General features: G+C 32.9%; 1 protein-coding gene across 3 annotated transcripts in view; it reads left to right on the top strand.

Annotated features, from left to right (window-relative positions):
* ZBTB44 (zinc finger and BTB domain containing 44) overlaps positions 1 to 11,863 on the top strand; it is a 66,914-nt gene extending 55,051 nt beyond the window's left edge. For 2 of the 3 annotated variants that reach the window (XM_006905786.3, XM_015597542.2), the window contains exons 4-6: positions 741 to 904; positions 2,321 to 2,621; positions 4,696 to 11,863. In XM_006905786.3, coding sequence (XP_006905848.1) covers positions 741 to 904; positions 2,321 to 2,621; positions 4,696 to 4,978 — 748 coding nt within the window. In that variant the 3' untranslated portion in view covers positions 4,979 to 11,863. The remainder of the gene's footprint in view (positions 1 to 740; positions 905 to 2,320; positions 2,622 to 4,695) is intronic. The other variant, XM_006905787.3, reaches the window with a different exon arrangement.
* Positions 11,864 to 14,416: the final 2,553 nt, after the last annotated feature.

The following is a 14,416-nucleotide window of genomic DNA, read 5'->3' as shown; positions in this document are numbered from 1 at the left end:
AAAGAGGTGAAGACAGACAAGTAAACAGATAATAGTGAGTGATCTGCAGAGGGTGAAATTGCTCTACATAGGAGGGTACCTACATAAGCCACTGATAAATCAAAGAAGGCTTCCAGGAAGAGGAGGTGAGTTTACTGCATTTCATCAAATGACTGGGCATTACCACGGCAAAGAAGGTAGGCTACATTGAGAGAGAACTGTTAGGAGGAACTGCTTGGTGTTGGGTCTTTGAGGAGTATGATAAGACATGAGGCTAGAAAAGTACACAGAATCCAGATCATAGGGAGTGCCTTGCAAAGAGGTTTAGACTTTATTCTGAAGATAACAGTGAACCATTGCAGGAATTTAACCAGGGGACTGATTGAATTAGAGAGATCACTGTGAAACAATGAGAAAGATGGATTAGAGGGCCGTGGCACTAAAGAGAGGAAGTTATTAATTCAGCCTTGTATTGATGAGGACTGAAACTAAAGCAGTAGTAAGAAGGAAAGGATTAGATTAAGGGTACCTGAAGTAAAACCATTTGTAATGTGTTCTACAGCCATACATCCTTGCTTAACTTAACATGCTTGACATTCTGGACAATAACATTTTTGATATTGCTGTAAATTAAACTTATCTGCCAGTTAAACTGTTTCAGAAAGTCTCTTAAATGTTTTTTTGTTCATTTAAAGTTGTACAGAAATGTTTATTCAACTTAAAAATCAGAACCTGGTTGCCTTCTTTGGTCTGTTTTTTAGATTGGAAAATGTTCAGTATCCCTACCAACTCTACATTGCTCCTTCTGCCAGCAGTACAGAACGGCCAAGCCCAAATGGTCCAGACAGACCTTTTCAGTGTCCAACTTGTGGGGTGCGATTCACCCGTATTCAGAACCTAAAACAGCACATGCTCATCCACTCAGGTAATGTCATTTTCCCTATTGTGGCATAAATGAGTACTCTAAAACATTTTATTTTTGAATCCCAATTAAAAATAGAAAAGAGGAAGTTTTGAGTTAAAAAGCATGTATATCTCTCTCTCTGGGAAGTCATGAGAACAGATAAGCCTAGGTCTATTGCCGAAATGGCGAAGTATCAGAAAGCTATTTACTCTATACGTTTTTCCATAGGCCTAAGTATTCTGATTAAAACCTAGAGTAATGTATGTGTAGAATATGTAAATAAAAAAGATATTGGATATGTTAGGGGTGTGTGTGTGTGTGTGTGTGTGTGTGTATATATATATATATACACACACACACACACACGTATGTATGAAGTAGAACACAGATGATAAAGCAACTAGAGTAAAAAGGAGGGTATATTTTAGTGTTTGCACTAGTCTTATAACTTCTCTGCAAGTTTGAAATGATTTCCAAAGTTTTTTTTTTTTTAAATCTGATAATAATAATTTAATTATAATTCTGCAATTTTGAATTTCTCTGTGTCCTAGCTAGTTAGCTAGTTAGCTAGTTAGCTTTGTAGTTTTTTGTTTGTTTTTTTTTTAGTATGAAAGATTTTGGATAAATGATGAAACTTAAGTTCAATGATCACATAAAGGTAACAGCAATCTTGTGAGTGAAACGATGAACTCTGATAAGTAAGAAATCTTTGCTACCATTTTTATCTGTTATCTCACTTTCCTCTTCTTTCAATAGGTCTAATAGTCCCTGTGACTAACACCAATCCCCTATGATTTTGTTAAATCAGCAGATTATAATTCGAAGTTTTTAAACATTTTTTGCCAAAACCATGATAATGAATTGGAGGTGGCCATTAATATAATTTATAATTCAGATATTAATTTCTACATATTTTTTCTATCACTGTTACATTAAATGCCCAAAAATCCAAGTCATCAAATGATAGTTCTCTCATGATCATTAATTATGTTCAGAGATGTTAGAATTTTTCTTTTATCTTCTCATTTTTCTCTGACATAGGGAATGAAGAGAAGGTACTAATGGTTTTCACATCTTTGCAATATAAACCTCTTTAATAAAATGAAATAAATGAGATGGGGATTTGGGTTTTGTTTAAATAGTCATTAAATTGTGTTTTGATGTCTGTAAAATAGATAATTTAGAAGCATATTCAAAAATCAACTGAGTACATGCTACCTATTTATCCTACCTGCTCTTTTTTTTTTAAAGCACTAGTACTTTATTCTAGTGTTCTATACCCTTTCCAGATAATGAATTGGAATTCATTTTTGGTGGTGATTTTTGTCTTTTCAAATTAACTGTTGCTACAGAATTATAGTTCAGAAATTTGTGAGGTTTATAATTGTTTAGTTTATTTTGTTTTTAGATAATATTTTCTTTTGCTTTATTTTATAGGAATTAAACCATTTCAGTGTGACCGCTGTGGGAAAAAGTTCACCAGGGCTTACTCGCTAAAGATGCATCGCCTAAAGCATGAAGGTAAACGCTGTTTCCGGTGCCAGATATGTAGTGCCACTTTCACTTCCTTCGGGGAATATAAACACCACATGAGGGTTTCCCGGCACATTATCCGCAAGCCTCGGATTTACGAGTGCAAAACATGTGGCGCCATGTTCACCAACTCTGGAAATTTAATCGTGCACCTGAGGAGTCTGAACCATGAAGCGTCAGAGCTAGCAAACTACTTCCAGAGCAGGTGAGGTGCACAACGAAAACTGAACCAGGAAAACTGCTTTCTAAACTCTCTTTTCCTGCATTTAGGGCAGCCTGCTGTGTTTTTATCAGGTTGCCAGGTAATCAGTCACATTCTTTTTAAATTCCCACTGTCCATACTCTGATCTCCCGATCTAATAAAATTTTGCTGGATCTTCTAAGTATAAACAAATAAAAATATTGTTATAGTTAGAATTAGAAATATTTTCCTACAGGACTAGACTACTATCCTATTAGGGTTTTTTGTTTTGTTTTGTTTTTTGATTTGCTTGTTTTTAATAATACAAAGTTAAAATAATTCTGTAGTGGATCTTAAATAGACTTTTTGGAAAATTTACCATGTTAGATGATACTTAGTGATATTAGATTACTTCAGATTCTTTGGATGTTAATAAAATACTTGACCACTTCTCTTTTTTAAAATTTTATATAAAGGAATATACAGTAAGAAATTACAATAGCAATTACAATGGATATGATTATTTAGATCAAGTGAAGTTTTTTTTTGTTTTCAGCTTAAAGCTTCATGCTTTTAATATTAATAATTTAAAATAGTTACCTTCTGATTTATAGTGCATCCAAGGAAATCAGTTTCTAGTTCTAGCTCTGCCACTCACTGCTATTATGATTGAATATGTCACTTTACAGATGAAGAAGCTTAAAAATAAGAGGAGAAAATATAAGCTTTAGAGGTGTTTTCTAAGATTTCCTCTAGATATGAAAATCTATTGTCTATTTTTAATACTTTTGTAGGAATCTTGTTTCTTATAAAATGAAATCTTAAATTTTAAACCACTTTTATCTTTTAACCTTATTTTTTAATAAATTCCCAATATATTGCATAGATTTTGTTTTTCTCTTCAAATCAGACATTTATTTTGTTTAATGTAATCACTTCTATCTGACCATCTGCTTGTCATATCACTAAATTTAGATTATACATGTCATATTAAATATTGTTCAGGACAAAAATAGTGTCCCAATTAACCATTCCCATCGTCTGTATCCTCCCTATACAGAGCCCTTTGTTCTCCAGTCCTCTTGTTTAACACTTGAAGACTTTTTATAAAATATAACATAAGATGTCTTAAATTGCTTTGCAGATGAGCAGATTTTAGTTTTTTTATTAATACGGGGCAATCAAATTATAAAATAATCTCATTAAGTGTATTAGTTGTTGACATTCCGAGTATAATGAAGAAATAAAGATTTAAATAGAGCATCGAAGACATTTCATAATATTGTTTTAACTACAAAAATGCTTGTAGTAGAAATTTTAGTAAATATAAAAAGGTATTAAATATAAGAAATTAAATATCTTTTTCGATCTCGCCATTTAGGAATAATATCCACTGTTAAAATTTTGGTATATTTTACTGTCTACTTTTAGTAATTAAATATTTAATTATTGTATCAAAAGAATATTAAATACTTTTTATACGAGTAAATTAAATACTTTCTGAGGACTAACATGTAACTAATCTCATGGCATTCATTTTTAAAATCTGAGTCAAAGGAAATTTATTACTATTTTTATGTACCAAATCTAATAGCAGGACACACATAAATTAGTTTTTTATACTTCTCTATGTAGATTTTGTATAAGGTCATTTATGCATAAGGATTTAGTTTCTTAACTAACTTACTATTCAGGAAGTAATAAAACTAGGTTTGTATACCTTTTAATTAGAGTATATAATCCAAGAAAAGTTAAGCATATATTATTCAAATTATTTTTGCTTAAATGAGCATACTAATTGTATTTATTTTGTATACAGAAACTCTTCTACATAAAATAAGAATATTTAGGTATCCAAGGTGACAATGAATCTACCACTTGGTGGTAGTGAGAGTTGATATACTTTGGTTCTAATGGATGGCTTTGGTTCATATTTAGGAAAGTTTAAAAGTTAAAAATTCTTGAGTTTAATCTTCATTCAAGAATTAGAGAAATGAAAATTCCCGATCTTGTTTTACAAATCAGGTCTTTTTATTGCGTCTTCCTTATTACTGGTTTGAAAATTAACTCCTCGTTTTATCCTTTGCCTCTTATCTAGTGATTTCCTAGTACCGGACTACTTAAACCAGGAGCAAGAAGAGACCCTTGTTCAGTACGATCTTGGAGAACACAGTTTTGAAAACAACTCCTCTGTTCAAATGCCTGTAATTTCACAGGTCTCCTCCACCCAGAATTGTGAAAGCACTTTTCCCTTGGGGTCTCTTGGTGGGCTGGCAGAAAAGGAGGAAGAAATGCCAGAGCAGACAAAGACCAGTGCTTGTGCCGAGGCAACCAGAGATGACCCCCCCAAATCAGAGCTTTCTTCTATAACTATTGAGTAATTTTGTGGTTTGGCTTCATTTTAGGTTTTTGGAAAGTGCCTGTGCTTGGTCTTGTACATTTAAATTTAATTTAATTTTCTAAACAAAAAAGGGTTTAGAAAGAATTTCCCTTTTTACTTTGTAAACCCTGCAACTAATGTTTTATTTTTCATGTCTGAGAGATTAAGCCTCTATAAGTGCACAATAACATGATGTTGAAACAATAGAAAGGAGAACCAGTTGACTTAAAACATATATCAGTTTCTTCTTCCATTATTAAAAGTAGGCTAACAATAGATCATTAGATAAAGAAGAAATCAGATGAACATTGACCTTCCTGAGATGAAATGGTACACCAGAAGCAAATTACTGAAAAGAATTTGACAAATGACCTGAATAGATGTTTACTCTTATACACAGGACATTGTACAATATTTTATAAAGTTATTGTTTTGAGAAGTATTTATGGTAAGCTTTCTTAAAAATTATTAGAGTAAATACTTCTGAAATCCAGTGTACTTTTTTTTTTTAAGCTTTGTCATTTCTTATTTTTCATGAAAATTTGATATTGGAGTAGGCATTCCCTCTGTACCTTTATAGTACCACTCATTCAAATAATCTGTCTTCCTTCTATAAAAGAAGACAAAGAACATGATTGAGAATTGTCAAGCTATGCATGAAATGACCAGGAATGGAGAATGTAGTATGTAAATCCCAGCTTCATAGATTCTTTAATCCTGCTTTTCTGACTAAAATTGTTATTTACCTGGTCTTTGAATGTTAATGCCTGACTAATTAGGTCACTGCCTAAATCATTTTTACTCTTGCCTCATCAATAATACTTTCTCTTGCATATACTGGCGTGATACCATATAAATATTGGAGATATTCTATATTTTATATGTAGGATTATGTATTGTTGAGGATATTTTTATTGTGCTCTTTTGGACAAAATAAAGAATTCTGTGTTAAGGCTACATTCTTTACCCAACTAAGATTGTTTACAAAAATCCGATATGACAGCGATACATTGTCCTTGTTCTAAAATATTTTTGGACATTGCCAAGTTTATTAAAAGCAGTTAGTGTAGTTTTACACAGTGTAAGCAATAATGTAAAGACAAGGAAAGGCTATAAAATGATCTATGACATAAGTCTGGGGGAAAACTGTTAAGACTAAAGAAAAACTAAAAACCTTAAATTAATGAATATCACCTCTTTTGCTGCTAAAAACAAAACTTACTGGTTTATTATAGTTGAAATTTATGATACTCTAAGCTGGAGTATACTTTTAATCTAGTGCCATTTAAAGCATCACTGACATTGATCCTAAATATTCATGAGTTCATGAACAGTGAACTTTTGAATGACTCTATGTATATACCCAAAGTTTAATAATTATGAAAGCCCTTGATTAGATCAGAAAAAAATATAGTTTCTTGCTCAACACACATGATCTGAATTTTGTCCAGGTATTAGACCGTAATCATAAAATATATTTTTAAGTTTTAGTTATTTATTTTTATTTTTTTAAATTTGCTAATTCTATCATTTATTTTACCCCCTACAAATGTAAAAGAAGGGAAAGTAAACTCATTGGAGATTTGTTTAGGCTCATGTTCTTTCTGTCTCCACATTCTGTCTTTATATTTTTTCCAACACCTTATTTCACTCGTGAACCTGTTTTCACCCCTTTGTTCTCAAATATAGGTGTATCACCTTCAGGAAAGTCAACTTTCCTGATGAGCTTACACCATTTATGCATCTTTACTAATATGGTTGAATTACATTCTGCAGCAGTCTGGTACTTAACTAGTAACAGTACTGCTGTGTTTCAACTGGAAAGGTCAGGAATTTTTATTTTTAATGTCATATATATTTTTTGAAAACTATTATGCCTACCAGTAGATAAATGTCAAAGTTAATTTTAAAATCTTATGTGAACAAGACAAAGAATAGGTAGAATTATGACCAGCAATGTTGTTCTCCTCAGTTACAAGCTATCTTTAAAAAGGGAAAAAAAAAAGGAAGAAAAAAGGAAAAAAGTAGCATTAGAGAAATGTCTTGGAATCATTTGGAGATTTTTTTGTTAAACGTGTTTTAGCACATCTCCTGTCCTCTACATTAAGAGAACCCTGCACAGTTTTGACGGTCCAAGATATTCTTTGTTCTCAGAATATAATATTACCACCACTGGCTGTTCTCCCCCCCACCCCAAAAAAAAATTTTAGATTTCCATTGGTAATTATAAATTGCAAAAATTTACAAGTTTTATGAAAAATTTAAATATAGTACTGTGGAAATGCAAACTTGGTTAGCTGTCTATTCCCCAATCTTATCTATACAGTTAACTAACTAGTATTTAACATAACATGATATAAACAAAGGCCTTTTTGCTATTTCAGGGAGGCTCTACATTTTTCTTAACACAGTTTAAGAATATTTAGCTTACCAATTTGTTGTCAGAAACTAAGCTGCAAGGGATAATTGTATTTTGTGTTATTTAGATTTATTTAAAATTCATCTAAGAGAGGGATATTTAAATGTATAATTTTTACCAGAATATATAGAAAACATTGCAAAGAGATTTAAAAAAAAAAAAGCCAGTTACATCATCTCATTCATTAGAAACTACCAGTAAAACTAAACATAAAAAATTGCAGTTTAGAATACTTAAATGTAGCTATCTTAAGGCCCACGAGGGTAACTGTGATAATTTAAAAGGGCTTAAATTTTAGGATACAGGATAAATTGCCTTTTTAAAACCAAGTATTTTATACAAGAAAAGCATTTATTTTCAATTTTTAAGCTACCAAATAGGTATGATATACTTTAGAAATGAGCCAAGATGTTTGCCATGATACTGGATATACAGTTTCTAGTCATTCTTTCCATTTTTGAGGGCATATTCCTATAGTGGAAGCATCTATCTAGCATGTCAGGTGATTGTACTGATTCTAAAACAAAGGGGTTAATATTGGTTTTTATTTTTCTGAATTTTAAGTTTTCTATAAAGGGAAGCAGATGGAGTTTGTTACCCACAAATTAAGTAGATTTTTCTAAATTTGAATTTCAAGTAATCTTAATTTTTATTTCAAGTAATTATACATTTAGTACGTTGCCAGTTTTTAAAGTACTCAGTTTCAGTGAGACAAAATATACTAAAATGTTTAAATAGCCTCATTCAGTCTTATATTTTAGCATTCTAGCAACCATTCTGGCTTACAGTAATTTAGCTACGACATATCCTTTGGCTTTAAAAACAAAACAAAAACACTTCCATTACCCAAATGGAATGGACTAGTCAGCACACATAATGTACTTATCATTGGTAACTCTGTTACCTTCTCTAACTTCTGAGCCAGTCTTTCCCGATTTTTAAAATGGTTTTCTGGGAGGCCTTGAAAGCTGTATTCTTTCAAAAGGCCTTTTCTTTTATCTCTTCTTATTCAAATAGAGGCCACCTATCTAGTTAGTGACTTTTATTTTGAAGATTCCCAGATCATGTTTTAGTCTCTTAGCTTTGTAGTCCCTAAAAAATACATTATTGTATGGCAGTTTGTACTAGTGTACCACAAGGAGAGATTTATTCCTTTTACTTGATGAATGAATAGTCCTAAAATTGTAATATTTTACTGAAAGGAGGTTGAGATGGGAGGAATTGATGAGAATTAGAAACTTTTATGCAGCACTTACTCTATTTTCACTCATCTGCAAAATGTGAAGTTAGAACTCTGAAATATACATCCAAGTGAAGAGAAAATAGTTTTCTAGATGTTAATATTAATTGAGGGAGGGGGGCACTAGTAAAGTTCACTTTGGAAGTGACCCAAAGTTGCTAAAAGATAATGTGGTTTTTTCACTGTAAGTTGAAAGATGCTTTATTTATATTTATATTTTGAAAGTTACTGAGAGAAGAATATATAGAAACAATTTTCTGAAGCAGAGAAACAAAATTGGGAAAGCTCTAGTACAGTAAACACATCTATGAGGAATATTTATAGCTAAATATAGTCCTACAGGCTTTAAGCTAAAATCATCAAAATTTAAGTCATTCCTTATTTTGCCTATACCCATTTTTATCTTTCAGTTGCTTAATAGAATATGGTGACAATAGAGTTTTGTTTTGTTTTGTTTTGTTTTTTAATTTGGAAAGTCCTCACCAAGACAAATTTGCCAAAAGCAATAATGGTTCACATTAAACAAGTTGAATTGAACCGATTTCCCGGTTCAACTAAAGAACAGACACTATATAGATATTTCATTTTTAGATTATAAATATGTTGAGATTTATTAATAGGGTATTAAGTCTATGTCAGATTATGGAATAAAGATTCTTGGTGACATCATAGTTGTACTTTTTTTTCATACTAAACTAATACAGTTAGACATTTCCACTACGTCATAGTGATTATATTTTCATGATAGAAAAAAATCATAGGTCCATGTCAGGCGATGTTATTGGACTCTCAGTTTGGCAGTATCCAAAAAATGCGACTGCCTTAAAGTGTTTGTGCTGCTGTAATTAAATAGGCTCCCTCTATATAGGACCTAGGCCAGTTCCTACAAAGACCAAGGTTCTTGTTTATATAATAGTTTGCAAAGAATTTAAGAGTTCAGACCGTTGAGAGAAAACAACAACTGTTTTAAAAATTAAACTCAATTTTTTTCAGTTTGAAGTGCCTGGTTTATAAAATCAAATTCTTTGATTATTACCCTCTTTTCAGTTGACTGATTTTGCTGATTAAGCTTAAAGCCCTGGGCTTAACTGTGATGATTTTTTAATAAAATTGCTGCTTGATGGTTTGAAGGGCTGCAGTTTCATAAGTTTTATTTGTCCTTGTTTTTCCAAATGCCATCTAACCATATTTAGATTTCATTATTCAGTTAAACAAGTTAAAAAATCTTCCTGTAAATCCATGTTCAGGTTACCAAAGTACGTCACCTGCTGAGGAAGGCTAAATCTTCCCTACTTTGAGAGGAGCCAGTCATCTCACACACGTTGTTTCCCTTGGTATTAATAGATGCTGTGTTCATTTAAAGATGGGAAGTTGCAGTTCCTAGAAACACCTGTTTTTTAGAGAGAACCTTTTCTGTGATTAGGTTATAAGTGTGTTTCCTCTAAGAACTTTCTTTTATTTCAGTTATCAATTGAATTTTCCAGTCGACAGATGCTATGTGAAGTCTCTCATACTGAGAGTAGTCCATTAAGTTATTGGGAGTTGCACTGTTTTCCATCTTTCAGGTGCCTGAAATGAACACCATCAGGTATTTGGAAGAAGTCAGATCATTAAACTTTATTCTTTTTCTTTCTTTTACAAAGTGATGGTTTCTAATGCCTATACTTCAAGATATTTTTTTAAAAACAACAGTCCCTAAAAGGGTAAAATTTGGTTTTCAGTCCAATTCCTAATAATATATTTGATTTTTCTGTTACTGATGCCTCCTGTTGCATCAGATAGAGATTGCCTGCCTCTTTGTAGGGCACCCTTACGGCACCTTATGTCCAGTGGGAGGATAGTAAATGGCTTCTTGGTGCCGCTACTATCTTTTCAAAAGCCATTTTATAAAAATCCTATGTAGCCTATTTTAATAATTAAATATATATATTTGTGAGAGATACTTTTAGAACAGACTTTTTTTTTTTTTTAACATTAAAATACCTGTATTCCCATTTTTAAGAGTAAATTTAAACTTTCCAGGATTAGGACTTGTCTTTTTCCACATCAACATAATGAGGAAAATTGAGATAATAGACCATAATTCAGTGACAGAAGAAATTGATATCTGGTTAAAGGAGACAGATGTGAAGGTAAAAAATTGATGTAACAAGTGAATTTTTAAATAAAATTGTGTTTTTGTTTCAATAATTTCATATTTGCTGCTACATTAGCTCAGTGTTTTACAGAGCTAACATATAAATCTGGCTCCATTTAAAAACTGGAGTACTTTTTAGTACGACTAGCCCAGGAGGAAACTGCACCACCACCGTCTTCCAGATGGGTGACTGCTTTATCTGATGCATGCTTTAACATTTGCCTATAGCCCATATCAATGAAGTTTGGGGGAAACTTTTGTACCTTGCTAGTTATAGCATTATGATTCTTTTGGGGCACTGGCATTTTATGAAACACTTTGGTGAGGGTAATGCTGGGGAGGAAATATGAGTTATGTAGATGGGTGTTTTTATGTCTTCTACCCCTCTCCTAGAACCAGTACAACTCTTAACTGTGCCAGCCCCCAAATCACCAGCTTTGTATCCAGTTGTCATCTCATTCAAGTATGGCTTTTACTTGGTGACAGTGGCCATAGCTAAGTTACTTGGCATGTTTGACTTTCAATAATAACAAAAATGGTTTTGGATTTTGTTTTGTTTTATGTATACCATGTCAGACTTTACATTTTATATATTAGTATCTGGCTATTAGTATTTTATAGGAACCATAGTTCTTGACAACTACATATATGAATATATATATATATTTTTTGTGACTTTTTTGTAAACTAAGTGCCGTTTGAACGTAACAATCATTTTTAGAGTTACTGTAATCAATGTGAATATCATGTTTTTCAAATCTGTTCTGAGCCTATAGTGTTTGCTTTGTGAACATACGTGTACTGTATATATTCTGTATAGTTACATTGTACTGAAATATTAGCTTGTTTGATATAAGGAAAGTATGTATTGAGTACCTTTTTGCTAGCCTGGTTGTTTAATCTTTTTTAAAAAGGTTTAAACTTTTTAAAAAAAAATATCTTTAAACTGGCCTTTATTACATGGTCACAAAGTTACAGTTAGAAGGGATGGGCAGGGAAAAACTAGTTTTTGAGTGTCTTTGAATAGAAACATAAGACTAAGATATGGGTTTTTTTCCTCATTAAAATATCAATGCTTTATGGAGTAAAATTTCCTGCTGTTGTTATTTATTGTTGGTTTGAAGGAAGAATTGATGGTGTTGGTTGAGGTTATGTAGATCAGAAAAGTCATCAGAATAATGCATTACCTAAGTAAACATCCATCGAGTGTGTACAGACTAGGGAGTGTTCCATTAGACAGCACATGTCAGCTCCTGGGCAAGAAAAGAGCTGAAAGTGCAAAGACTGCACAAACACCATCCCTGAGATCGAAAGGGATATAAAGGAAGCTTGGTAGAGAGTCATCAAATCCTACAGCTATTGAACCAGGTTCTTGTGCAAAGCTACTTCCTGAGCAGTGGGTTGTATCTTAAGGAGTTGCTTTGAATCTTTCTGAAGTTATACTTAATTGATTAGAGACCTATTGGTGACCTTTCAATAATATCTTACAATCAGGAAGTAGAAAATAGGTACTTCCCAAGGGAAAGCAGCTCACTGCATAGGTGATGAGCCTACGAGCACCTAAAGGAAGGGCTTTCTAACTTTAGATTTATCTTGATATGAATTTTGACAATAACTGGTCTATAGAATGATAGTTACAAGTAAAGAAAAATATTTCATTGACCTCAGACTACAAGGATAACTTTAGAATTAACTTCAGAGAGAAAGAGGGTAAATTTTAAGAAGCATTCTCTTTCAGTGAGTGTGTTGAGTGATTTTAACAATGGTTTACCAGACCATTCAAGATCAGACTGTTGGTTTTTTCAGTACTCTCACACACAGATGATATATATAAATACAAAATGTAGGATTTAAAATAATTATATCCTAGAGTTTGGTTTGCATATGAAGTACATATTGGAAACATTCCTTCCAGAGAATGATACTAAAAGTAATAAAATAATCTCCTTAACCGATAGTTAAAATTAATAGTTTGGGCATTCTCTTTTGAATAAGAGTGTTTCTTCTAAGTACTAAACTGAGAAAGTGAACAAAATAAAATCTACAAACATACCAAGAGTTAAGGTAGGGTAAACTTGCTCATAAACATCAAATTCCAAAATTTAATGTAATTCATTTTTTATATGGATAAACTTTTATACAGATGGAAAAACTAAGGGCATATTCAATTTAGAAGGAAATTCTTTATCAGCAAACTGGTTTAAAATGAGTTAGAATGGCCTTGGGGGTCAAAGGAAAAGCTGTTTTATTGTTTTCGTACACTCTGACTGTTTTACTTAAATTTTTTTACAAAGAAGTTTTAGAAATTTCTGTACCTACTCATTTTATAGGTACATGAACAAGTCACTGCAGAGGCTCTGGGCAGGGTGGGCATTAGTCATTTTGCAGGGCTTCCACCCATAATCCCATACCCTTATTTTTATCCCTGCCTAATTTTTTCCACAGCTAACATTTCTGGCCACCTTTAGCTAGAGGACATTTAGTGAATGAGTGGGTCACTGACCAGAGAACCAGAAAAGTTAGGTGTAGCAATGTGTGCACACAGACACACACACACACACACACACACACACCCAGGAAAGGGCCAGCCTCAAGTGAATTGCCTCTGATGATTCTTGCTATCTAGAGACTGTTAGAAAAGTTGCTTTAGAACATAAAAAGAAATCACAACCAAATAAATTTCTATAGTCCATTTTAAATTTGGGGCCGAGGCAGATACACTTCCTTTGGCAGTCCAGGCATCAACAGTACATATGGTAGGACTTGTGTATGTGCTGTTTGCCCAGGAACAGAATTCTTTGTTGAATGGAAATGAATCTGCTTGCAAGATTTGTAAATATTCCTTTTCAGATGTTTTATAGTTCATAAAATGCTAGCACTTTTAGTTGATATGGTCTCTAAAAAGCCAGTGAGATAAGCAGGGAAAGTAATAATGTATGGTCCACTTAGAAAGTGTCTTTCCTACTCCTTATTTAAAGGCATTAGATCCACTCTGAAATCAAGCCGCTAATAGGGCTGGAACCTCTTGATGTGGTAGAACTTGTATATTTGTGGGCTGGATAATCTCCCAGACACAGTGATTGGAAGAGAAGCCAAGAACCTTAATCTGCCAGTTCTAGCATTATGATCATTTTTGGGCACTAGCATTTTGGGAGACCCTTGGAGGAGGAGGGTAATGCTGGCAGGAAATGTGAATTAAATAATGCAGTTGGGTATTTTTGTATTTTATGCCAGAACCTAGTTTTCTTAAAGGAGAGTAAGAAGTTAACTTTTTTCTTACATTGTGAAAAAGATTGCATATGACTTTGTTCTAAAGATATGGACTGGTCGTGTTCTTTCCTTTGTGTGCTTTAATACCCCCATTTGATTATCTTTCTCACCCCTGTTGATAACAGTTTCCATCATTTTCTCCATTCCTACTGCTATTAGCTTAATTCAAACCTTTGTTGTTTCCAGCCTAATAACAAAAACAGCCTCCTAACTGCTATTCCCTCTCTCCATTCGGGCCCCCTCCAGTGACATCGCTGTCAGAGTCATCTTTCTAATCAGGCCACTGCCCAACTTAAACTCTGCCTCCCTCCCCCTCGGATAGCCCTTTCCGGCCTGCTCTAACTGCTCAAGACACAGATCAGGCCGCACCCCG

Source organism: Pteropus alecto, unplaced genomic scaffold (genome assembly GCF_000325575.1).
Source record: "Pteropus alecto unplaced genomic scaffold, ASM32557v1 scaffold210, whole genome shotgun sequence".
NCBI lineage: Eukaryota > Metazoa > Chordata > Mammalia > Chiroptera > Pteropodidae > Pteropus > Pteropus alecto.
Note: the sequence above shows the minus strand (reverse complement) of the source record. Positions and strands in the feature narration are given on the sequence as shown.